This window comes from Amblyomma mixtum, chromosome 5 (genome assembly GCF_055824585.1).
Source record: "Amblyomma mixtum isolate Tamu chromosome 5, ASM5582458v1, whole genome shotgun sequence".
In the NCBI taxonomy this organism is placed as follows: Eukaryota; Metazoa; Arthropoda; class Arachnida; order Ixodida; family Ixodidae; genus Amblyomma; species Amblyomma mixtum.
Window position 1 is genome coordinate 48,163,688 of NC_143016.1, and position 25,898 is coordinate 48,189,585.

General features: G+C 48.4%; 2 protein-coding genes across 3 annotated transcripts in view; one reads left to right on the plus strand and one right to left on the minus strand.

The window, feature by feature from the left end:
- RhoGEF64C (Rho guanine nucleotide exchange factor at 64C) overlaps nucleotides 1-20,878 on the plus strand; it is a 128,527-nt gene extending 107,649 nt beyond the window's left edge. For both annotated transcript variants that reach the window (XM_089544333.1, XM_089544334.1), the window contains exons 3-15: nucleotides 4,703-4,995; nucleotides 5,798-6,056; nucleotides 8,208-8,380; nucleotides 9,451-9,573; nucleotides 12,040-12,165; nucleotides 12,514-12,666; nucleotides 12,936-13,019; nucleotides 14,559-14,704; nucleotides 15,925-16,039; nucleotides 16,210-16,320; nucleotides 18,326-18,601; nucleotides 19,155-19,256; nucleotides 19,956-20,878. In XM_089544333.1, coding sequence (XP_089400459.1) covers nucleotides 4,703-4,995; nucleotides 5,798-6,056; nucleotides 8,208-8,380; nucleotides 9,451-9,573; nucleotides 12,040-12,165; nucleotides 12,514-12,666; nucleotides 12,936-13,019; nucleotides 14,559-14,704; nucleotides 15,925-16,039; nucleotides 16,210-16,320; nucleotides 18,326-18,601; nucleotides 19,155-19,256; nucleotides 19,956-20,084 — 2,090 coding nt within the window. In that variant the 3' untranslated portion in view covers nucleotides 20,085-20,878. The remainder of the gene's footprint in view (nucleotides 1-4,702; nucleotides 4,996-5,797; nucleotides 6,057-8,207; nucleotides 8,381-9,450; nucleotides 9,574-12,039; nucleotides 12,166-12,513; nucleotides 12,667-12,935; nucleotides 13,020-14,558; nucleotides 14,705-15,924; nucleotides 16,040-16,209; nucleotides 16,321-18,325; nucleotides 18,602-19,154; nucleotides 19,257-19,955) is intronic.
- Nucleotides 14,383-25,898, minus strand: part of LOC149342027 (ankyrin repeat and IBR domain-containing protein 1-like) — a 54,225-nt gene continuing 42,709 nt past the window's right edge. The window contains exon 22 of the mRNA XM_089544335.1: nucleotides 14,383-16,021. Within this exon, the coding sequence (XP_089400461.1) occupies nucleotides 15,973-16,021 (49 nt within the window). The 3' untranslated portion in view covers nucleotides 14,383-15,972. The remainder of the gene's footprint in view (nucleotides 16,022-25,898) is intronic.

A 25,898-nucleotide genomic window follows, 5' to 3' on the forward strand; every position in this document is an offset into this window, starting at 1 on the left:
TAGGGCTATACAACCCGAACGGACTTAGGCCTCGTTACCCACGTCTATACGTCCCACTCGGCGAGCGACAGGTTGATTTATTGCAAACGCTCATTAACTTTTAGGGTGTAGGTACCCACGCCTAGGCATGGGTCACGCGGTTGACCGGGCTATTACTACGCCACGCTACCGGGTAAGGGCATTCCAAGGTGGATTAGAGATTAACAGCAAAAAAAGAGTGAAAAGATTTTTTTTTCTTTTCTACACGTACTCTCTTTGCTGCCTATACCTCCGTCTTACAGGACGAGATACTGCATATACACTAGCTCGATGTTGGGACTATCGTTAAAGACAGGGTTTTGTTTTCGGCTCTTTCGGGCGTGAGAACAAAGGCGCTTCAGCTCGACCCACCGCCTTATCGTGAGCGAACAGACTTGTGAGAGAGACAGCTTAGAACAATGAGTTGCCGGTTTGAGACGAGTATAATTCTCTCCTGCTCTAAAACTTGATTCTCGGGTGTCAGATATATCGGCTACATCCTCGGTGGTCGAAGATGAAAGGCACGCCGTCGTGCTCTCCGTGTGATGCATGGCTCTTCGTGCCCCCGCAGACGCCTGCAGTCCTTCCAGCATAGCTGATTAAAAATAGCAGAAATCAGCTTCAAGATTAATGAATAACACGAAACTCCCCAGTCTGAATTGTCAGTCCTTTAGTAGCGCTTTGATGCTCTTCGCTTTCCTACTCCGCTCAGCAAAACGATTTCAAATGCCATAACAGGACCACTATCAGCACGCAGAATCTTGCGGCTGCCTCTGGAGTAGCTGTAGCCGTGTTCGGTGTCGTCCCCGCAAAAAGCCCAAGTTTTCTCTCTCTCTCTCTCTTTCTTTTTTTCAGCTCAGGTTGTTGAAAAAAGGGAAAACGTACAGGCCCTTCCCTGTACATTCCTGTAATATATGTACACGCCTCTCGCCGGCACGAGTCCATCCCATAACGACGATCACGACGAGGAGCGAAATGAAGAAAACGAAAGAGGCCTGCGGTCAGCGAGTCCATTCATAGCCTAGCTCGCCGCGGCGGCGGCGGCAACACGCAGCCACCGATCATCGAGCGTCGTTTCGGGCGTGAGCCCGGCGCGGCCCCACAGCTGGAGAGCATGCCGCGCGGCGCGACCGTTATGCTAAGCGGGAGGAAGCTGCGGGAAAGGATTCGGCCGCCCCGCCTGCGTGCACGGCTCGGCGCCGCCGCCCGGTGCTTCGTCGTGAACGGCCGCAACAAAGCGGCCTCCGAAAGCAACCGCGAAGAACAAAAAGCGCCGGCGACTGGTTTCTTTTGGGTAAAAGGGGAGGCCGATCGCGAGCCGATAAGTGTACGCGCGCGGCGTGCCTGTTATGAGCCCGGCCCATTGTGCGCGCGATGCGGGCGAGCTCGTGAGCCATTGAACTTAGCCACGAGGTATCCGCCTGGCGGGCTTAAAAAAAGCTCCAGCCACGCCGGTTTTTCTAAGGATTCTTTCTTGCCTTTCTTGTCTTCCCCAAGAACAACTTCCTGACCACAGAGCGCAGCGTATTGTCGCTGCGCCTCGGCACGCTCATTTGGTATACGAGGGAAAAGGTTTTCGGCCTTTTCTTAGAGCAGGCATGGGGGGCGCACTGTTGAAGCAAAGAGGAGTCAACGGACTCTCTCGTTCTTTGTCCTTCCGTCCTGACCCGCGGTTTCCTGGCTAAAGCAGCTAACGCATTCCCTGGGTCAACGCATTGCCCTTTCTATTTCTTCCCACAGCATCTTCGCTATCCAGACGTCGGTCCCTCCTCTTTGTTATGCTGTTCTTATAACATAATTTTGCTGCTGCGCGATTAAAAACTGATTATAGATATACCGTGTCAGCATGAGTCAGGATCGTCGTACCATGCACCTTCACTCTACATTTCCCGGACTTGAGTTCGGAGAATATTACAGAAGTCTATGATGTTTTTCTTTCATATATGATATGCTGCACTGTACCAGCAACATGCATTGCGCGGCTATGGCGCCCATCTAATGGCGAGACTCATTTACGCTACGAGGCTTACGGAAATCAATCATTTCGCGGTCAGAAAACGAAAACGCCTCAGTTGCAAACAAGACACAAGGCAAGCATCACGTTTGCGAGTATATACAGTCGAACCTCGTTATAACGAAACTGTTGATAGTGAAACAATGGTTATAACGAAGCCACGGCTATAACGAAGTAATCGCAGGGCCCCTTCAACTTCGTTATAACAAGGTTCAACTGTAGTACTGCCGGTACAAATGCGCACCTGTTCGCCAGACCCCACCGACATGCAACAGCTGACAGGGCGCACAGCCTGGCCAAAAACATATACGCCTAACTTCGTGAGGGCCTGCCCTCAAATGCATATACATGACGCCGCCCTTCCTGCTGTGAGACGGAACGAAGCAGCAACCACCCCCCCCCTCCTCCGTTTTCCGCTGTGAGTCAGCCCCGCAAAGAAATCAAGGTTGTTGCCACCGGATTTTCCTCCCCAGCGGTCGCCCCAGTCTCGATTGTCGGTGCATTAAGCGGCTGCAAACCAATCAGCTGTAGAATCTCGCGTCCCCGCGAGCTCGACGGCTCCGTCGTCGCAAACGTCGCGCTAATCCAACGAGCGAGCGTTCTTGGCTCACGGATCACCACCACCCGGTCATAATCACGGTCTCGAGCTGACTATACCTGCAACGAAGATGCCAAGGACTTTGCTCGGAAGGGTAGCCAAGACGTGCACACGGGCTTTTTGTCTCTTGAACGATGCATGACCGCGCTGTATGGTGACGCGCACCGCAAATCGGCGAGGCGTGCGTCGTAGTGTGGGCGTCGTACAGCTTCCCAGGGGAACGAATTGCCCGAGCGATGGAGGAAAGTATATGGGCGACTTAATGGCAAAGCTGACGTCGTCACATCCTCTAACGAAGAGGCCCGCCTAAAGAAGTCTTCTGCTTCACACTGGCTGCGTGCGCGTAAACTGACGTTGCGTGTATAGCGGTAGCAGTTTTGTATTGCTCCGTGCAATTTCCTTAGCGATGGTTCGAGAGGAAGTCTTCTGAGGGCTGCTATTAAATGTACGAGGCAAGGGATACAATGGTCTTGCATAGCAGTCGCTGAATATTTTGAGGCTTAATGCGTAAGAACAGGTTAAAATGTTGTGCCCGTCAGATGGACGTAGAATATTGATTTCCCTTACATTTTGTGCAAAACTTGCCGAAAATCACTGTTTCATCACTTTGAAACGTATGTTCAGAAATATATAACGCTGTATAACCAAAACATGAAAGAATTGGCTACACGCCCTACACTACCCTTCAGAGCGCTTAAATAGAGAGAAGAGAAATACGAATTATGTTTTCTGCCCTTGCGTGGATAAAACGTTTCAAGTCTCATGCAACCCATTTAAATTTGTTCGCGTACGTTTCTATAGACGTCAATTTTTCACCCTTGAAATGCTCCAGACAGTTTGGTCAATTTCTGGTAGCTGTTACTCGGTACAGAGCAAGTCGTGAAAACGGACTCGCACGGTTTATAAGATCAGATTTTCGACAGTTCCGGACTTGTTTCCTTAAAAAACATGATTTTCAGCAGTTTTATGAATTGCCGGCAAAAATTCCGCTCTTCAGAGTTACTACATTTCGAAACGTTAACTGTGGTAATTTTCCGATCTACAGCCCGCACCGAGTGTGTAGGGTGCATGGGTAAATTTTAGCATTTTTTTTTTACATAGTCCGCACCTGGTCCGTAGTTCGCTCCCGGTGTGTATAGTCCCTATCCAGTACACAGTATCATGCATGGCTTTCATGGTCCATTCGAAGATGTTGAAAACGAAAATGCTGTATAGCCCGCCAGCTGTATACCGAAATTTACGGTATACAGCCCGATACATAAACATTTCTTCCAAATGGGTGCGCAGGTGCCTAATGGAAGGCATTTCAGTATTCCTGGTGTATCTGAAAGGAAAATCTGAACGCTGAATTTTTCGCAGTAGTTTTGACGCCGAGAATAACGCTATCGGTCGGTGCATACAGTCACACACTCTGAGACATTGACACATTCAGCTAAAGGGTCTGCTTTATTTCGCCACAGCACAAGCGTCTGGTTCTTCGCTTTTGCGCTTTGCGCTTGTCGGTCGGGTCTTTAATTGTGATCTCAAAATCGTCAGCAAAGCGCCCTGTCCTGTGCTGCCGCGGTTGGTGGCCCGCAACGGTCGACGGAAGTATTGTGTACAGCGGCGTCATGCAATGCATAACGAAACACGCGTGCTAGGAGACAAATCCGCCTAACCATGCAGTGATCTTGCACTGAAGGGCCAAAAATAAACAACAACGATTTCCAGCGTGCATGACAAAGGGCGAATACTAGCCTCCGACAACGCCGCGTGTTTGTCGGCAGACCTCGGACAGCAGTTGAAGTCGCCAGTGACGTCAATGAGCCGTTTTCTCTGGCCTTTACGCGTGCACTGAGCGTCCTGCGAGTCCGCTGCCTCAGCCTAACAGACTGTATGACCCTTGAACCTAAGAAAAAGAGCAGTGCCAAAGCATGCAACCACAGACGAAGAAAGGAGAAGACACAAGCGTTTGTGTCTTCTCCTTTCATCGTCTTTGGTTGCATGCTGTGGCGCTGCTCCTTTTCTTAGGTTCAAAATGCACTAACTAGCCCAAAAAGAAGTTTTATTGATGTATGGCCCCTGGTGCGCAGACGAGCTCCTTCCGGAGGGTTCGGCCGCCGCGGGCTCGGAGCAGGCGGCCGGCGGCACCGTGATGGTGACCACGCAGACCAGCACGGGCACACGGGTGCTCATCAGCTCGCACGGCCGGCTCAGCGGCAGCTACCCGGTGCGCCGCAGCCCGGCCAAGCGGCGGCCGCGCATGCGCCACTCGGCGCCACAGCTGGACGGGGACTCGGCGCGGGCGCTGTTCGCCCCTCTCAGCCTGGTGCCGCTGCTGCCCGCGCCGCCGGTGGCGGTCCAGCGCAAGTCCACGCCGCCAAAGGTATGATGTCATACAGCTGAAGTGAATCCAGCGAGTTGCTTGCTGAGCGGTGCGCTGAAGGGGCAAACAGTGAAACCAAAGAGCGCAGGTGCCTCGCCAGGGTCGTAGGCCACAGTATGACCCCTCCGAGTACGTTGTTCTTGTTGGTCGTTGTCCCACACACAAGCGCAGTCCAATGCAGCGCAAGCCACACATGTTTAGACAATCTGCAAGGGGTCTTTTTGTGGCTATTCAAAAGTGACCGTACAGATGTATAGCTGTTCAGGTCCAGCGGCGTGGACGAATGCTGGAAGCGTGCAGCTGGCGACTGACCAACGAAAGATCAGAGTCGAACTGCCCATGGTACTGGTGGAGAGCAATGAGAAGTGACTGTTGTGCGACAGAACATTCTCTTTACTTGACTCCGGGTAACGCACCTCGGTTTGGCGCCCTTCTCACTGCTTGTTTCGTAACACTGTGTGAAGCGTGTATTGCGGCCAATTGGACAGCAAGCTTTAGTAACGCGTAAGAAAACATCGTCGGTATATATTCCTTCCCCGAACGCTGCCAATGTGTCGCCAAAAGAGACCAGCTCATAAGGTTCTTCACCCTGCGAGTTTTTAAAGGTGCATGTCCCCTAGTCACATATGTCATGCAACCTACAGCTCACCCTTTTTCGCCACCGCTCGTGCGTATAGGGCCAGATGACGTCACGTTTCTAGGGCGATTGTGGTTACTGCGAGCTATGTTTCGGTGCTCCGTGTATCAGAGCAGTCTCGATGCGACCCCGGCAGTATTTATAGCCCCCGCCCGAATGCTGCAGGAGAGCACGTCCACCTTTTACGTGTCGCTGAGCACCACCAGCAGCAGCAGCGGCGGCAGCAGCGAACTCCGGAGCGAGGAGGAGTCGGACGTGCGCGGCCCCGAGGCGCAGGATGGGGAGGAGGAGCCCGTGTACGCGGACACGCTGCCCTCGGTGGTGTGTCCGCCGACGCCCGACGGCCCCATCTACGACGACTGCGAGGTGCCTCCGGAGCCCGTCTACGAGGAGCTGCCCGACCACCCGCCGCAGCCCCAGCACAGTGAGTGCAGTCGCTGGACGTCTCTCTCCTTTTGTCCGCAGATGCGAGACCTGAAGGAACCGTGTCCCTTATTGCCCTCATGCACACTGGAGACTGGTTTCGTGGTCGAAGCAAAACACGGATTATACACGGACTGCTTCAGTCAAGCCTGCCAGTAATTTTTAAAAATAGGCTTTTTGGAGTATAGAAATGGTTTTTGCGGCATGTAACACCAGTAATGGTGGATGTCAGGAAATAGGCCACTCATGTCAACCATAGTTAGTGATCCTAATAGTTAAATTTCAGACTATTATAGTTAGGCGCCAGGTTGAAATGAGAGAGTAGCAGCTGGCCGTTGCAATATCCATACCAGTATTTAGAATTTTTAAAACGCGATTACGGTCGGCGCTGTGGCGCAACGAACTTGGCCACCTCGCGCATCATTTGAAAACCGCGCGCAGTCGCACCCACCAGCACACGTCATTCGGCGGTGAAAGCACCACGTGGCCTCCTCAGTCCCGTCCAGGCTGGGGATCTGGGGCAGCGAGCAATGGGGAGCAGCGGCTGGGACGGGACAGGGAATGCCAAGTGACACTGGATAACTGGTAGCGGTGCGAGTCAAAGCGAATTTACGCCCAAGCTAGTTCGTTAGTGTGAATCCATTAGGAACAGGCTAAATTCATAGTGGCTTGAGTCTACACTAAAGACACCACTGTGCAGCAAGTGTACGAGTGTTCAAGTGTAGCAAGTGTTCGAGCAAAGTAGCTCGAAACTACGTGACCTACATAGCAGAAGCTTTAAAACGTTACTCCAGTAGATATGCATATCAAAGCTTCCAGCTCTGTCTCTCAAAACACGACTAATCTCACTCGTATACCCGGCCGTCTGAAGCACCTTGTAGCCAGACCGTTTGCGTAAGGGCCCGTTACGTACCCTGAGCCCTGCACGCCACACATGCCGGCAGCCGTGCAGGAAGCGGCCCGGATACCACTTTCGCCGAGGTTGCCCCATCAGGGAGCAGCAGCCAGCGCCAAGGCTGCGAGCCCCCAACCGCATTCCGACACCCCGATCAGACCTTGCGTGCGCTCCTTTTACGACCCGCCTCTTAATGGTCCTTGATGGCTTCCAGACGCGAGCAGCGGGGGCCATTGTCTGCCGGCGGACAGCGGTTGCACGCGCGCGTGCGCCGGAAACCCTCCTCCGTTGGGTGTCCGCGCCGTAAAAACGGTCCTCGGAAGGCAAAACCCTGCGCTGTAACGACAAGCCGATCAAAACGACCCAGTGGAACGCAGTCCCCTCCCTTTCAGTGCCTCGTTTGCAGCACCCCCCCCCCCCCCCCCCCCCCCTTCCAGCAACCGTTACGCCACTCACTCATCGCGAGCGTTGGGATGCCGATTGTGACCGGTGGCGGAAAACTGAGTGCAGCCGCCGTCGTTTTTCGCAATATGCGAGGTTTTGTGTGAGCATGGCTCGGAAGCTGTAATGTGTAGTACTGGAGGTCGCCGACATATTTAGAAACACAATGTGCACGATCATTTTTTTTTTTTTTCACACGTGCTTCTCGAAACCGCGGCGTCGGGTTCAGCATCAAAAGACGACGATCGACCGACTTGCATCTTTACCTTTCAAGGAACGTGTCCTTAATAACTGACATGCGCTCAAGAAAGAAACAAATATTGGGAGCTGGAACATATGACGTTCTGGGAAGCGTTTGACGCCTTAGTGCAGGCCAAAGCAAAAGTACAGCATTTTAGCTTGTTGCCTTGACACTCTCCGCCATACGCTCACGTCATTTTACTCTTCAAGTATTCGCGCAGAGTAACGCCACAGGGTCCCATCATGAGCTTCTAACGTCGCGAACAGTGACTCTTCAAGCGGATTGCTGGGCTTAGCCTACTGTCTGTCAGTGCACTATGTGGGATGCTAGAGCTTTGCGTGCCAATTAGGCCCCATCATATTAAAACAGCAAATAATTCCAATTGAAAGCTGGAATCGACAGTGGTGATTGATACGGGTGTCCTGAGCTATCGGTCTCCTGGAAGACTGACACATCCCCTGGTTGCTTTTTCGTTCTCCAGCGCGCGTTGCCTTGTGTGACTGCTGTACAGCCGCCCCGTTCATCTTTGTGAACTACACCTTGCCGTTCACACCTGGTGCGCGCCTCTTTCGCAGGAGAGAAGAAACTGCTGTCGTTCGAGAGCCCGCAGAAGTCGTTCTTTGAGGGAGCCTCAAAGGCAGATATTCTGGGGTACCTAGAGGACGCCAAGGAGCGAGGCCTCGAGAACCTAGTCGGGGACACCGTCTCCTTCGAGGCCCTGGCAGAAGATGCCGCCCTCGACAAAATCGTGAGTGTACACCAAGCATGTCACGCTGGCACCAAGGAATATCCACGAAGCATGGACGAGGGTGTAGCCCCAGTGTCATATTTACGCGTACTGCTACTGTGTGACCCGAGCGGGGTTTCTGTCCAGCACGGCACCAATCACTGCACGCAGGTTAGGATATTCTGATGGTTTTAATCATTCGAAGCCCCATATTGCATCAAAATGCGTCGCTGGTCATAAAATTCGCCCACTGGCTGCATGGAGGGACGTCACTAAACCGGAAGCGACGTCACTTCCGGTAAAGCATCAACACCTGCTAATGCTATCGCACTGCCACTGTGAATTTTTTGTTTGGTCTAACTGGCTTAGCGTCAGGAAATAACATTCATTCGAGAACGTATTATCAAGGTTAGGCGCGCCGTAGGCCTAAATTAAATCTTGATGGTCGTGATAGATTGCTGCCGTCGCGGGAGGTATCGTTACGACTCGGAACAACGGGCTTTTGCCGCTATCTTACTATGCATGTACAGTACGTGTCCAGATACACATCCCCTATTGCACGCATCCAAACGCAGTGCGAGGTTCGCTGATGCTATAGTGTCACTAAGCACGGCTTGAATAACTTTAATCGTAAAATGTTTACGATCAGACAGGTCCTGAACACCAATCCTCCAGGAAGCGCCGTAAAAGGGTACGGAAACCCGATCGCGTCGGCTATAAAAGTTGTACCGTTGCATGCTTGCCACAAGGAAGTGTTCGCTGGCGGTACAAGAGGACACGCTCATTCCTGGCCGCATGCACATTAACCGTTGATTTTATCGGCAATTAAAGCAGCCTCAGCTCCTTAAAATCTCGAAAAATAATTTACACGGAAACCGGAGAGGTTTGTAAGAAGATGGGAGTTTGGGTAACGCTGTACGTAGCAGCTGGCAGTGCCGGGGTCAGCGGCAGCAGCAATGGGCGAAGCGGGCCCAGTGCGTGCCGCGCGGGCCGAGCCCCAACATGGCGCCAGGCGTGTCAAAACGAACGCGTTGCCGCCGCCGTTAATCGATGCGTGCGGCGATTAACCATGTGGCCGTCCTTGGCCGCAGCCGACGGGCGCCGACGTGGAGCGCAACGACAGCGGCATCGGGGGCGACCGGTACAGCGAGCCCCTGGACCCGCCGGCGGCCGGCAACAGCGAGGAGCAGCGCTGCGCCGACTGCGACCAGCAGGTGGGGCAACCCTTGACTATTGGTCAACAGACGTGTGCGGTTGTCAACAAAGATTGTCAGAATGCCCGAAGACACAAACAAAAATCTGTGGCTTAGCTTGGTTAAGCCCGGTAATTGCGAAAGCAATATCCGTACGTACGCCATGGTACAGCTCGTAGTGTAGCTGATGGTGGTGCTTGTGGTTAGACTTGTGGTGATGCATCGGTTATACAATTCAATCCAATCAAATCCAATGCAGTCCAAACCAATTCAATCCGATCCAATCCAATAGAATCCAATCCAATCCAATCTAATCCAATGTAATGCAATCAAGGTCAAATGAAGGTCAATGGTGGCCACCGGCCGCGCCACGCAACGGCGTGAAAGTGCAAGTAGTATTGTTTTCGCAATAAAAAAAGAATTTAGAGCCAACTGAATCAAAAGTTGGTACATTTTCACCAAAAAGCACAAGGGTTCGATAATAGGGAGATAACTATGACATACAAAAGAAGAGTAAGGATTAGTGCACTGCACGGGCTCGGGCCGGCCCGAAAGCCCGGGCCCGGCCCGCGGGCCGGGACATGATCTGTTTTGCCGGGCCTGGGCCTGGCCTGAAGTTGCGGGCCCGGGCCGGGCTCGGGCTTAAAGCTGCAGACCCGGGTAGGGCTCGGGCCGGGACATGATCTGTTTTGCCGGGCCTGGGCCGGGCCTGAAGTTGCGAGCCCGAGCCGGGCTCGGGCTTAAAGCTGTAGACCCGGGTAGGGCTTGGGTCCGTACAGGAACGGCTGGTGTCCGACTATTCATTCACTATTGCAGAGTGAAGTACTACACAACTGCGGCATTGGAGCAGCGACACGGATGAGCTATGGGTTATAGTACGCGCTGAGAAAAAAACTAAGCTTTATTCATTGACTTATTTATTTTGGTTTGCTCCTAGCCTCGGCGGCCGCATTTCTATTTAGGTGGCAAGCATGACAGCTATGTACTTTGCAGTATCATTGCTCGTTGAAGAAACCCAGGCGGTCGAAATGATCCGGAGCCCTCTGCTTCGGTGTCTCTCACAGCCTGACTCCCCTTGGGAGCCCCAAAAACGTAGCTTTTATTTTATAGCTATATTTTTTTCATGTGAGAAAATTCACAAACTAAAGCGCGTTTGGTTTTATTTTTGATCAGCTGACCGGAACGTCTCGCAAATGAAATAGCCACAAAAGCTCGCGAGAGTTTGTAAATCTCATCTCATAACCGCATCTATCCCTCCTCGCTTCTTCTGCCTGGTTGTCTGCCATGCCCATCCTCATGTAATGCCCCATACCAGGGACCTTTGAGGTATCAAATAAAATAAAATAAAATAAAAAGTGTTTTGCCCTGTAAGTTATCGCGTAGTTCGCGCGTTATCTTCTGCTCCACAGTAAGAGTAAAATTCAACCGATCGTTCGTCATCCCAAAACATACCTATACACTATTAGAAATGCATTCGCGAAGAACATATTAGTTAAGGACGCTTATAGTCTACAAAACACACACCGTGAAATACTCAAGCCTTTTAGCTTTTCGTTTCTGCTGAAAGGCGACCAGCTCGGCTATGAGTTCAACCTGTGAGACCGCGTTCACTAAAAAAAATGTCATCCCACTGCTTGCTAGGCAGCTTTAATGTTTATACTTACAGACGGCAAAATATAACTCATTAAAATCATGGGGGAATGCAAAGTAGTCTATTACGCGCGTATGCAGCCCTTTTTATTTGGCTCTCAGAGCTTCCGAGTTTATCTTTGCGCACCTACACGAGATCACTGTCCAAAAGACGGGCCTGGCGAGCACTACTCTTAATCACTTCCTTCTGGGTTAAAAAGAACCAACTTTCTGCAAGCCAAACTGTGGTTTCAGAACCTTTGTCGGCCAGTTTCTTATCGGTTTAGTAGCAGTCTACTTGCTCAGAGTGAGCAGTAAATCTCAAGCGTTACTGTGAAACAGGCCAGGCCTGGGCTGGGCTTCACTCCAGGATTCACGGGCCGGGACGGGCTCACTAGGGCGATAATTTAGTGGGCCTGGGCCGGGCCCGGGCTTGAAGCCGCGGGCCTGGGCCGGGCTCGGGCTTCAGGTCTCGGGCCCGGGCTGGGCTTGGGCCTCAGATTGAGGCCCGTGCAGTGCTCTAGTAAGGACAGATACTAAAAGCATCTGGGTCACAAAGCCTTCCTGGCTTGCACTGCGATCCACCTCCCCTGAACATAATGAACACTGTTCTTACATCGAGAGGTCGACTAATTCAGCATATATGTCCTCCTATCATCTTGCAAGGCATCTTGTCTGGTTCGTTTACTTGGGAAGAGCAGGTGCCCAAGTCTGTGATGGTCCCGAGTTGGTTACGGGCCCAGGATACATGCCAGCTTTGCGTATAGGTGTGTGTGCCTCAACGCGGAGAACGTGCAATGAATTCGCACTTCCCATTCGGAGGAGTCAGTGACATATTGGCTCCACTGCCGGGTGCAGGTGACCGGAGAAGAGGAGCTAGTCTGTCCCAAGTGTGAGAAGAAGCGCACCGAGCGGCGGGAGATCATCACCGAGATCGTGCAGACCGAACTGAAGTACGGCCATGATCTACGCATCATCAAAGAGGTACGTGAGCCCACCCTGTTTCGGCCAAGTAAAAATCAAAAACAAAACAAAGGAAAACACTTTGAGGTACAGCATACGTTTCACAAAAGGGAAACAGAAAAATCAGTTCAGGGCGTTGCATCTTCTTTTTCTTTGGCATTATTAAACTAAGGAGACAAAATGCTGCTAAATGGAAAAAGGTACGAATATATGGAAATGCTATGCATTAAACTCTTTGCAAACTAGAACACAAACACTTTGCTGCATCCGTGCATATAGTGAAACAACATGAACTAGATCTCCTAAATAGAAGGAACCGGTAAGCAAATGGGCCAGCCACTGATCGCTGCCGGCTGACATGCTGCACAGGAATTCTACAAGCCCATCGAGACAGCGGGCCTGTTGACCAAGCAACAGCTGGAGGAGATCTTCCTCAACCTGGACGAATTGATGGAGGTGAATGCCAGTTTCGCCGAGAAGCTGCAGGATGCTCTCGACATCGCCAGCGAGCAGGGAGATGAGGTACGTTCTAGACGGCTTCATGCATCACAGGGTGCTACAGAGTCGCCGCTACTTCCAACACCTTGCGTTGTCCTAGTAATTGACACCGCAAACATCAGAGCAGGACACAGCACTGGCAGCTAATAAATTTTTTTAGAACTAATATTGTACAGTCCGCAAGCGTTCGCACATAATGCAAGAAGATACAATAAAAGCTAATTGTACTCAGATCGAGAGGGACTGGAATTTGTATATGCTGTTTGAAGATCTGTTGTGTCCATGCTTCTCAGGAGTACACCACGGTGGACATTGGCAAACTGTTCCTGGCAGCCACCGGTATGCTGCAGGCATACCAGACGTACTGCGTCCGACAGGTAAGAGCACTTTGTTAGTCCTCCATTTAAGCTAGGCCACTATGTCAGGACATGGTGCAATACCAAATGTATGGTAGGTACAGTCGCGAGCAATATGAGAGGGAACAGTCATTTACTGATTGCTCCACAAGTATGCGTTACAAGTACAGTTTTCTCTGTTTTCTAACTAGTTTCAACTAGTTTCTAATTGGTGTAACACCTGAAAGTCATTCTCAAATTTAGTGAAGAAATAACCAGAAAATTTGCAATTTTGCACAAAAAGTTTGTTCCCTCTCACATTGCTCCCGACTGTATCTCTTGCCTATACCTATAGTGAGCTATATGCTCTCACCAGACGAAACTTTCACAGAAGGGAAAGAAGGTTAAAAATAATCACCTAAACCTATGACGCTCTTGTTAAATAATGCGAAAGAACTCATGCTAAAAAAAGGCAGCGCTATGGAGATGCAATTATTATAAGGTTGATCCCACCTGCACCTTAACACCGTCACCACCAGGAATAACAAGAATGCTGTTCTTCCATTCCTTGTTCTTCTAAACTGTTTAATGATGAACCTAAACCATTAGTTAAAATAAATTACATTATAACAACTTGCCCAGTTTGCTGCTTTGCTGAATGCATGATTCCTCTAAATGAACAAAGTTTTTTTTTTTTTTTCAAATGACCCGCCGCGGCGGCCGCATTACGATGGAGGCGAAATGCGAAAGACGATCATGTAATGTGCGATGTCAGTGCACGTGCACGCTAAGGAACCAATTATTATTACTGTTGTTATTACCATACAGATCTTGCCATGGGCATGAGCATGTACTGTGGGGTTTAAAATGGGGGGAGATAAGTCCGTTCTCCCCGCTTAACCGCGGCTGACTCAGTCCAAACCACGCGGACCCCACCCCGTGGTCGCGGACGCTACCGAGCGCACGGCGACCACGGCGGGCGTTGCTCTGCGAGAACAAAGAAACGACACACTGGCTGACACAAACAAGGCATTTATTGCTATAACAACAATAACGCCAGCTAGCAACAAAATACACTGAGGAATCGAGGATGTCCGACTCACCAGCACGGCTACGAGCGAATGTTCGCCCACGATAGGGCAGAGGGAAAACTCTGAGGCCGGACGGTACGGGCTTGGCGGGAACAAGTTCCGACCAAGAGGTGCCCGTCGACGAAGAGCGGAGCTGCGAGCGAAACGTCCGCACGCTTTCCCGGTGCCGAGCCAAAGAGAACCCGTCTTCCCCCGCGTGCGAGCGGCAAAACACGCCATCCGTGGCGCTGGTGTCACTGCGACGCTAGTGCCCTCCCCTGTGCGCTCGGGGATGCGTTGCGGGGATGCTAACCACAGTAGGGGGTGCAATGTGGGAAAGCGAACCAGAGGACGAGTGCGTCCCCACAGTACACACTTAACTCCGTAAAGCCATGCAAGTGGTACCAACGATGAAAATTAACCGTGGAAAAAGCACCGTTGTTCGAGCTGCTTGAAGTGTCCCATCACCATGCCTGTATGTAATAGAGAATGCACTCCTCATCCTTTCTAGGCGAGCGCATCGCTAAGCCTGATGGCGCAGGAGAAAGAGAAGGAGCTCCTCCGCATCTTCCTGCGAGTCTCCCAAATGGAAAACACTCTACTGCGGAGGATGAACCTGGCCGCCTTCCTCATGGCACCCGTCCAGAGAGTTACCAAGTGAGTATACCATTACATAGTACATAACACAGTGCCTTGTCGAGGAGAGCCACAAAACATTCATGAAGAAATCTATGACAGCGTTCTCCAACGATCGTCAGAGAATCGTTTCTAGAAAAGAACTGCTATGTACAGACGTATTGGCCACTGAGTCGCCGGTAAATTCTGAGGGGCATAACACAAAGGTTAAAAACGGACACACTGCATACCTTGTGAGATCCTATAGCGTGTAAGGCTTTCACGTCTGAAAAAAGAAACTCGGAACACTTGTCCCCCAAAATGAACCCACTACCTTGCAGGAAGATATACATACTTTCATTACGGCAGAATGTGCGACATGGCAATTCAAATGATAATGCTGATACAGTATTGATGTAACTTGCCTGCACAACTTATACCTTCATCCCATTTCAACTCCACCTTCTTTCAGAGGCGTGCCATTTTTGACGTCAGTTTCTCTCAGACACTATATACAGCAACATATTATGCTTGAAAGATAAACCTTACTTTTAACAAAAAGAGTCAGTCTGTTATATGTGACAAGAAAAACATTTGAATTTTAGAAAGCTTTCTCCATCTTGGCACACGTTGCGCAGTTAAGTATACAGGGCCACAGTCGTCAATTAAAAATGGTTTCATTTATCACACACGACTATTCGTGACAACATCAACAGTGACACACACCAAGAAATGGTATGGCACAGCTCTGCTGACTTTTTGCATCCAGAAATTGCTGAACCATTTAGAGTACAAAAACTTCCTTTGAGCTGTTTCCAGCTTTGCAGGGCATGAAGTAGCATGGAGGCAGCCACGTGATGATGGAGTGCCTTCATCTACCAGTCGAATCCAGTTTCTAGACCAATTAGCCATAGTCTAGCTGTATGTGTTCTTTGCTTTCACTGGGCCCCACACAACACATCAACTTCCGCCTATCTTTACATGCGACGAAACCTACTGTGCATTCTCCATTGCTGTACGGCACAACCATGACCTTTACCGCAACATTCGCATTTCACTGAATCTCTCAATAATCACTGTGACAACCCTTCTCGTCACCAAGGCTGCACAATCTCCTCACGACAGCTTCTTTCTCTCTTTCACACCTGCGTGCAAAGGACAGGGCTGAATTTCCTAGTCAATATGCTAGTGGAACATGAAACCAAAATTGATGAGGAACTACACGTCCATGAATGCTACAATACTTAACTAAAAATGCACAGGTATCCGCTGCTGCTGAGCCGGCTGTACAAGGTGACGCCGTACTCCCATCAGGACAGGGAGTCTCTGAGAGATGCCCAACTTCGTGTCCAACTGCACCTGGAGAGAATAAACCAGGTGAGAGACATGACATTGACCCTATGCTATCACTCTAGTTGTTGCAGTCTGTAGACTGGTCAGCAATTCAGAGCCATCGATAGTGGAAACGAAACTGCGGGCAGGAGATGCATAACAGGAATATACCAACTTCAGTGGCATCACACGGCGCTTGCTTCTTCCACTCGCAGCTGACGCGCGAGGGCAACCCGACAAAAATTTGGCGGCGCATCTCCAGCATCTCCGTCAACCCCAGGCGAGCGCAGAACAACGTCGGCGTCGGAAGCATCAAACTGAGAAAGGTGAGAACCCACACCTGAATGTTGCAGCCAGCTTCTGCATCACTATATTCTCTTCACAAAAAGTGTCAAAACATGATAGAAAAACAACTGCACGAATGCCTGTCATGAAAGCAAAAAAACTGCGATGCAACCCATGCTGCGTCTGGGCTAAACTTTTGCAATTGAGCATGCATGAAGCATATATATTATGGACCCGGATATAGTTTGGTTTTATGGGGTGTAAAGTCCCAAAGCGACTCGAGCTGTGAGGGGCGTTGTAGTGGAGGGTGCCTGTCCTTTTAGCTTGCATGTTCAACCTCATCCTTTTGCTAGCCATGTAATTTTGACCACCTGGGGTTCTTTAACCTGCACTGACATCGCATTGTACACTGGCCTCCAACATTTCGCTTCCATTGAAATGTGACTGCCGCAGTCAGGATCGAGCACGAGTCTTTCAGGTCAGTAGCCGAGCACCATAACCACTGAGCCACCATGGTGGCTGGACCCTGACATACAGACATACACTTGCGCAAAGTCGGGATGAAGTCAAAGCTCGCTCAAAGTTCGCACCGCAACATGCCTATCAAGTGATCATGTCACTCAAAGTTCGCAGTGCAGGTGCCTATCGAGTGATCACTTGCCCTTTCTTGGAACCAGAAAAACGTAAACACACAAGATCAGATGATCACGTTACTCAAAGGTCGCTTGCGCTGTGCAGACCTGTACCTATTGAGTGATTATGGAACCTTTCTTGTACCTGGTCAAACGCAGGGAAGAAACACAACAGAAAGTTCTCTGTCATTATGACAGGTTTGTAGTATTTCTGGCCATGAATTTGACAACAGAAATTTTTGAAGTAACAACAGCTTCTGTAATATTGTGCTGTCCCTTGTCATAACGACAGAACTACAGAAAAATACTGCAGTACTACAGAAAACCCTGTCATTGACAGGCATTTTGTCGTGTTCTGGACACCTTTCTGTTATTCTTTTCGACTGGGTGGGTTTGTGTGTGCAGAAACTACTATATTTAGTCTCGTCCGGGCATAGCGATCTTTCATATAGGCAAATCTATACCTGCACTTGTTATTATGCTAGCTGGGACGAAACACTACTTACAAGCAATGCTCCTAGCTTTGATCCATGGCCGAGTAGTTTAGTATGTCGGTCAACGGCCCGTTTTTCCAGAGAGTGGCGTGTGCTCGAACCCCACTCAAAGACAAAGTTGTATGCAGGTTTATTTTACTGAGAGCGGGACAAGCTCAGAAGGCTCGATTAGTTGTGTGACCATATCGAAATGTCAGCATGGAGATGTGTAATGCATACCTACATTAAAATTTGCTCCATGGCTCACATTGAATTAAGTTGCAATATGATGGATTAAGTTACATTGCAATAGATTAAGAGTGGATTACATTGGATTAAGTTGCAGTAAGGTGCATCATGTTGGATTAAGAGTGGATCACGTTGAATCAACTCGCAATAGAGTTGCAAGGTGGATTAAGTTGGCTTAAATTTGATGAAGTTGCATTACAGTGAATTGTGGTAGATTACGGGCGGTTTCTGGTGGATTGTGGTGAATTAAGAGTGGATCATGTAGGATTAAGAATGCATTACACTATACTGAGTTGCAGTGTGGTGGACTGTGATGGATTACGGGTGAATTCTAGTAGACTGCAGTGAATTACATTGGATTGCTGTGGATTACGTGGGATTAAGTTCGATTAGGGTACACTAAGGGTGGATTTAAAAGAAGTCAATGCTTTCACCTTCACAGCATGTAAGTAGTCTTCAGTGCTGTCCGAAGTCTTTTTTTAGTGTCCTCCACCAGTCATAACTTCGTGCTGAAGAAAAAATATAACTCAGAAAGGCAATTTTTTATTATTACTAACAGTCTTGGGTGAAACAGCCGGTAGAAATAGCAACGGCAAATAGAGCCTCTCAGTCGGTGCCAGGTCAGCTTTGCACCGGTAGATGTGCAACACGCTGGCACTGTACGAGCACATCCGTGGCACGGCATTCCGCAGATGGCGCTCGACCTGCTCAAGTGGAACCGGGACGAGACGCGGTTTGTGCTGGCGGGCAAACTACTGGTGGCCGAGCAGCCGGCCAGCAGCAGCAGCGGCCGGGGCGTGCGCTTCGCTGCCCTGCATGGGCTGCTCGCCGTGCTGGGCAGGCCAAACTCCAACTACCGGCCCGATCTGGCACATGACAACTCGCTCCTCTTCCCGCGCAACACGGGCATCCGCGACGGTGCCCTGCTGCTCGCCAAGGAGAAGGCCGGGAAGTTTGTTCTGCCCAGGGTGCGTACTGCTCGGCATCTTCCTTTAGCATCATATTGATACGATAGTACAATGGCTGCGGATGAGGACAGCGCCACCATACGGGCGGACGAGAACCTGCGATCCTGCTTGTTGTAGAGCTTGAATTATGCCACAGAGCAAATGTCAGCATGGTGACCTCAACCTTTCTGGACCTTCTAGGCAGGGCCAAGAAGGAGCGACAGCTGTCGTTCCTAGCTATTAGTTTTTCAAAGGTGTACATACAGTGACTGCAGAGGTTTTCCGCTCTGCATATCCTTATGTTGCTGTGTTTCCAAATGACATTAGGGTACCCATGCTTCAAATGATAGCCTCTGTCAGTGTTGTCCCTATGAATGCAAAACTGAAAATTTTTGCAAAGAAATTTGTGGAATACATTAATGTTAAACTGCGTGGAGAGTTAACTGCTATATAGTATGCTGTTAAGCACATGGTACCATTACATAAACCACTATTATACTTCAGTGTGACGAAAATACAATTCTACGCATATGTCAGCAATAACTCATGTGGTTGCAAATTTTCTGTGCTACAGGAACCGTTATCACTGGGCAGCTGCATCATCAGCTGTGATCCCGAGTTGAAGGACTGCTTTGAGATACAGGAGTACACCTCGAAGGAAGGGTTTCTCTTCAAGGTATGCTCGAGTTTATGACCACAACTATGGGACTGTGCACCGTTAATTGGTGCGAGATGCCAGGGGTATTTTATCGACGAGGGGCTTTAAATATTTCCTCCCGAGGACTTTTTTTACCATCTTTAGATACCGCAGTATATAACAGCAAGCCGTGGCAGGTGCTGTCCACACGGGACATTTTCTGGCTACCGCTGCTGCGGTTCGCACACCATTTTAATTCATAGCTTCTAAAGTGAACCAAGCTTCCTGATTTTTTGTCTGCTTGTGTTTGGCTCATAAATTTCTAGATTAGTAACAAAGTGCGCCAGAAGATGGAGGCACACTTACTGCGCAAGGGATGTAATGACTTGTAACTGCGGCAATATGGTCAGCATACAAAAGGCTGCTCTCCAAGCGAAGTCATGGACTCTCATTTTCTGTACAAATAGTCAGTGCAGAGGTAACCACATTGGTGCTAACCCTACAGTGCCTGAAAGCGAATGCCAGCTAAAGCAACCTTGCCTGGCATTTGAGAAAGAATACAGCTCAATGCGTAAAATGACTTGCGGCTTATATCGTGCTTGCAGCTAATCATGTATCTTTCCCATTCCGGGAAAGGTACATGCAGGCATGAAATCCGACATTCGCCATGATGTCGCAACAGGACACGAATGGTATAAGATAGGCTCAAATGGCTACAGCAGTGCTTCTCCAATGCAGGCCGAGAACAGCATGGAGACCCGCGAGTGGCTAAAGCAGCTCCGGTACCACGCCAAAGACCTTGGCTCATGGCGCAGGAGGCGCAATGGCATGGCCAACATCATGATCAATGGAATGGACCGCTATTGAGGCAGCACCTGCTGTGGGCAGCATGCTGCTAGTTTCCTGCCGCACTGGACTGCGAGGCTCTTGTTCATATCCGTGCAAGGATGAGAAAGTGTGTGCTGGGCTCCTAGTGCAGTGTGATGTGGAAGCCTGTGTGTGATAATGTTCGCAACAGCTCGAAGCACAAAAGGAACGCCAACGTACAGTGTTGCTTGTCAAACTGTGCACAGACTTCCTCCGAACAGCGTTGGCTGATGTGTAGTGCTTCAAAAGGTCTACAAGTGCAAGTTCTTTGAGCCCCGAGCCCTCTTATGTATAGCTGTAATAGCGTATTCTAGCAAATCCACAGTGTATGTCTGATGTACAACAAACCTCACAAGTAGCCCATGTGCTTCACACAGTGTGCAGTGTGTGTGTGAGCCACTTGTGCACTTCTCGTATTGCAGCCTCCACACTGCCTGCCTTTTTTTTTAGGTACACCTTTATTGATGCAAGAGGCAATGGCTTGAAGTCAGTGGGCAAGAACAGCATTGAACAATCTGCAGCCAGCATGGACATCAAGAGTCTTGCTATAGCAACTAAGTCCTAGATCATGTCAGATGTTATATTGCATACAATACGCAGAATAAAGTTTAACTATAGTCGTGGACCACAGGTAACTATCCACTCAGAAATTATGCTTAGAGTTGTGCTACTGTGAACCTTTTTTCAGATGCATTATTATTCTTTCTTCTGCAATGTAAGATACTTTCAGATACGAGTTTATGTAAGCTAAATATGTTGTAGCGCTTAGAAAATAAATTTTAATGATAAACACACCTTTCTTCCGACACTGCCTAAGTTGTAAATTCTGAACCAAGTTGCCATGCACATATGGAGCAGGTACCATCCCACAAACTGATATTACCTGCCAACGTGACATCATCAGCCTTGCTGCATCTAAAGCCACTGATCTCCAATTAATTCTGTCTTGCACCACCTGCGGTCACCTTATCCACGCAAGCCTTCCAACCCCATCAGCTCATCAGACTCTGCTGCCCTCTGCTTTGTTTACTATCTCTTGGAGTCCACTTAAAAGAGCAGAAAGACTATAGTTTCTTTTCCATGCCTACAGTTCTGCATACGGAGTTGTCTAAAAGCACAAACACACAATGTTTACTTCTGTATAAAAACGAAGCAATATGGCAACATTCACATGATACAGTCATTTATTGTGCAGTGTAAAACACAAGTTCATGCATACAAACCCTTAAACAACTGCTTCTTTGAGGCACCATTAACCAACCTAGAGGTCGAACAGTAGTACAAACAGTGCCAACTTCCATAATTGGCTCCTAAAGTTGATTTGCACAAAAGGCAGCAGACAGTCCAAAACAAGTGTGCAGAGGTAAAAAGAAAGCACCGAGAAGACAACAAACAATATATATATATATATAATGCTCAGCAACACGCTGTAGTTAAAAACAGGGACATAGAACAAATGACTTGGCATGATGAGAGTAGCTTAGCTCAGCTAAGACAGATTCTACAAGGATTTATACCCAAGTGCTTATGCAGGCCAGAAATTAGCCAAGAGCACTGCACACTCACACAGTAAACACACACACACATACATGCATTCAAAGATAGTTTGTAAAACCAAGGGACTAGAGAAAGAATATGCTTCAGCTAGCAACGCAACAGTGCGGCCTGTGGAAAGGGTGCACACGCTCATGCTTGGCAATCATATGCTTTTCCCCACTGGCACATTATCTAAACACCGACACTCTGCCAACAGACATGCAAAATGCTTAGGGTGCAGTAGAATCACGTAGGTCTACAAGGCCTTCATGAAATTTAAAAAAAAAAGGCTTGAGCTGTTTTGGTCCAGCAAAACTTGCTCAAGCCGTACATCTTGTTTTTGGGCTTCTTTAGTGCTCTATAAAGAGACGCAGCGGTGGATACGCCAAGGTGGCCTATCCACTGACCCTGTGAGGTGGGTGGTTTCATCAGTCAGGCTGTGTGTGCCACTCCATACAAAAAGAACTACTTTGCAAAACGACACTGTGTGGTAGTACAAAAATACGGTCCCTTCAGTACACACAACTTGATACGACACCTTGTTTGTGAAGGTGCGTTGAAACCTGCAGCAGCAGGGCACACAGTGACTCCATTTCCATAGTGCTCTTCCTGGCTCTTTACACTGCTCCTTTTGCAAAGCAAATCATCTTAAGATGCCTGGAAACCTGTTAATGCCAGTTAACCAAGAGTTATGTGCACTTTGGCTAGTCACACTGTTCAGCCAAACTTGAACAGGTTCTGCTAAGAGGACACGGTATGTCACTTCAGGAAAAAAAGGTAAATGAAGAATGTCTCTCACCTTTCTACTTAATGCTATGGACATTCAAGGCATGTTACTTTTGTCTCCTTAAAGGGCAAGTGAAGAGGTTTTAGAATTCAGCGAGTTTAAAGGGGTTAAAAAAAAATATGTAACTTGCAGGTAAAGCATGCGAAGTATTTTTGTGCTAGGATTTGAAATGATGACGAAATCGTAGAATAAAGCCGCATTGGCATTCAGCTTTCTCTGCAATGTGCAGCGACGGGCAGAAGCTGCAATGATGACGTCACATAGGACGGTTCTGCGTTACCAGCTAAGAAATTGTTGTTTCAAGGAAGTAAACCAACGCTGCCGAAGGTGAAGCCCACGAAGCATTGTTTGACGGTGTTGGAAAACTCACAGCAGGTCTTGGGCGAAGGCAGAGGTCTTCTAAAATTTTGGCAACAATGACATCATGACGACTTTCTCCGCACTTCTCAGACGCAGTGAGGAGAAGCCTGATTATCGTTGCGGTTTTAAGCGGTGATTCTGTCCCTATTTCACATGCTAGTGCAAAACTACTTGGCATGCTTTACCTAGGCGCTTCATAGATTCAATTTCTTGAAGAACCTCGGATTCTCAAAAGACCGTTTCACCTTCCCTTTAATCAGTGGGCTTTTTTCTTCTCAGAGTTCTAGCATCTACTAGCCTTGCTGCCAGTCTGCATCTTTACAACTGCTTCACCCACGATCATTGAAACTGATGCACGAGCAGTGCCTTTTCCTGAGTATAGCAAGACAGGCTACCCGAAAACAACAGCAGTGCAGTATGGCACAAACTGTGGCAGGCTGGACAGCTCCCACCCAGCAAGCAGGATGTATCATGCCTGGAAGGCAGTGGCGTGGGCCAGCATCTGTGTGTCTGAGCATATGGGTGAGAACGCTGCAAGTGCACCTGAGATAATCCAAACTTAAATGCTTTCCACGATTTCGGACTTACTACGAAACTTCCTACAAGCACAACATACATGATATTATAGATGGACATGATACCCCACGGCAATCAAAACTGCCAAGGCTTAACAAGTCACTCTTGTCTGCACCGCATGTCATAGCAAGCCAAAAAGCTATGCAACCTTACGGAACCTCCAGCTGACAAATGTACTCAGCACATGAAATCAAAGGGAGCACTGCAACGCACATCCTCTGCTGCAGATTTGTACAAGAAAATACAGTGAAGGTGCTTTTGTGAAGCTAGTACTGCTGCCCTGGCTAAAACCTTGACCTCTGCCTAAGTGGTGATATTCGTCATGCATACACACATAAAAGCAACATTTTGACGAAAATTATATTAGACTTATTTCCTTTCGATCCAATGGCGCAATGCATGTTCTGAGTAGAGCAGTACAGTTCTAAACTCAGCACAACTTGCACAAGTAATGCATTATGGGCACCAAAGGTCAGTGTCGGTTGTTTCTCTAGTTACAATAAGATTACAAGTTGGAAGGCTGGGTTCGAACGCCTTTGTAACTGCATCAGTGCAGCCTGCACCTAACAGAAAGAAGTAAGGAAAAACGCTCAATCTGCCCACTTAAGACAATACGAGATAGACAGTTTTCCTATGCCCCAATTCAAGTTTCTTCTTAGGCACATGACCATTTCTTTGCAAAGTTCAAGCATTTTTTTTTTTTTTTTTTCAACTGAAGGAATGTGTCATCTAACATATGTGTTCTAATTCTGCTCCCTCAATGTGATGCCTGGATTCTGTGAATACACACAAAATTTCTGTATTTTTATAACCTTTTTCACAACTTAAACTCTCCTATTAGGTGTCAGCTTCCAGGTAGACAACCACAAAGCACAGCATTTGTCGTCCTCAGTGGCAAAGAAAATTGTACACAAGGGTGTACAAAAGTTCCAAGTGTGAAAATTAGCAGCGTGATGGCACCATTCCCCTTACACACCACATGATGACAATGCATCTGGGCCAACATCTACACCCAAGAGTGCAACAAGACACTACAAGCAAAAGACACACAAGCAACCTTTCCAGCTCATATAGAAAGGTAAGAGAAAAAAAAATGTAGGCAAAGACTGCACACATGCAAGTCAGTAACAGTAACACATGTATGTCTCACCTCAAGTCACCGAAGTTAGTTTACCAGAATTAGCTGGCCATGACAAGCGTGTCCACTGTTTGTCGAAGTCTAAAAGCTAAAACGGGTCACATTTTATATGGTAATGGCAGCCACTACCATAGCTGCAGCACAACGCTGCAAAATCAGAATGCCTTCATCAACAACACTAAAAAAAATCAATAAGTAATGCAATACTGGAATGCCACTAACCAAAATATGAAATGTGCAACTGTGTCAATCAAAACTCTTTAAGACTAAAATTTCCTCAATTTAGCATTAAACTTGACATTTCTTGGCAACATTACAGTAAAATCTGCTGCTTTCAGTCAATAAAATCCTCACAACACTTCATAGCACAAGCATGCACAGGTATGCATAAGGGGAGGGTCAAAGTTCATGGTCTTCTGGGTAGCAGGGAACAATACAAAGGAAAATTTGCTCTCCTCTGTCTCCACGCCTATTAGGATGGCTACTGTCCCCACTGTTTCCCCCTGCGCACTCCTATGCTTCACAGAAAAATCAGCCATTAGCAAGTATTCCACATCACCACAGCTCATAGGTGCTGTGGTGATGTGGAATACCACAGCACCACAGTCTACCCATCACTTTCTTTTAGCCACAAGCAGAGCCTGCAAGAAAAGGAAACCTATAGCAGCACCACTACAGCTATCAATGAATACAGAGAAATACTGCTGACTCAAAAGATGTGGTTTCAATCCCTGCCAGGGGCCTGTGTACTGTGCGATGTCAGAGCATGTTAAAGAATTTCAGGTGGCCAACATTATCTGGACCTCTCCACTATAGTGTCCCTCATAGTCCGAGTTGCTTTGGGATGTAAAACCCCATAAAACCTAAACCTGCAACTAAATTTTTGCGCATCTGTGTGTGTCAACAAATGATTACCTTTGTTCCTGAACTTGACTTTCACAGAAGTACTGCCATCATCAGAAATGAAAAAAAAATAGCGCAAAAATGTCAACTTGCAATGCATTCTGTTACCTGTAGCATGAATGTGAAAAACTTTAGCTCTGCACATGTTACCATAATAGGGGATATTCAAAATTCCGCAAGTGCGCTTTCCCGCATAACAATGTTGTCCCAAACAAGATGGCTGATTATGCGTTTCCAGCTGAAACAAAGCAGAAAAGACTGTTTTTTTTGTTTGATTCTTCTAAAATACATTTTTTACATTCTATCCACACCTTTAGCACCTGTCCTGCAGCCCACGTAGTTCCTTTATAGCGAAGTCGGCCATCTTGTTTGGGGCAACATAGTTATGTGGGAAAGCGCACTTGCGGAAGCAAGGATATAACTTTGCTAAAAGTGACAGTAGAATTCTAAAACTTGTCCCCGTGTACCAACTTTGAGTACAGATGTGCAAATTCTTAAGTTAAGTCCTATATCG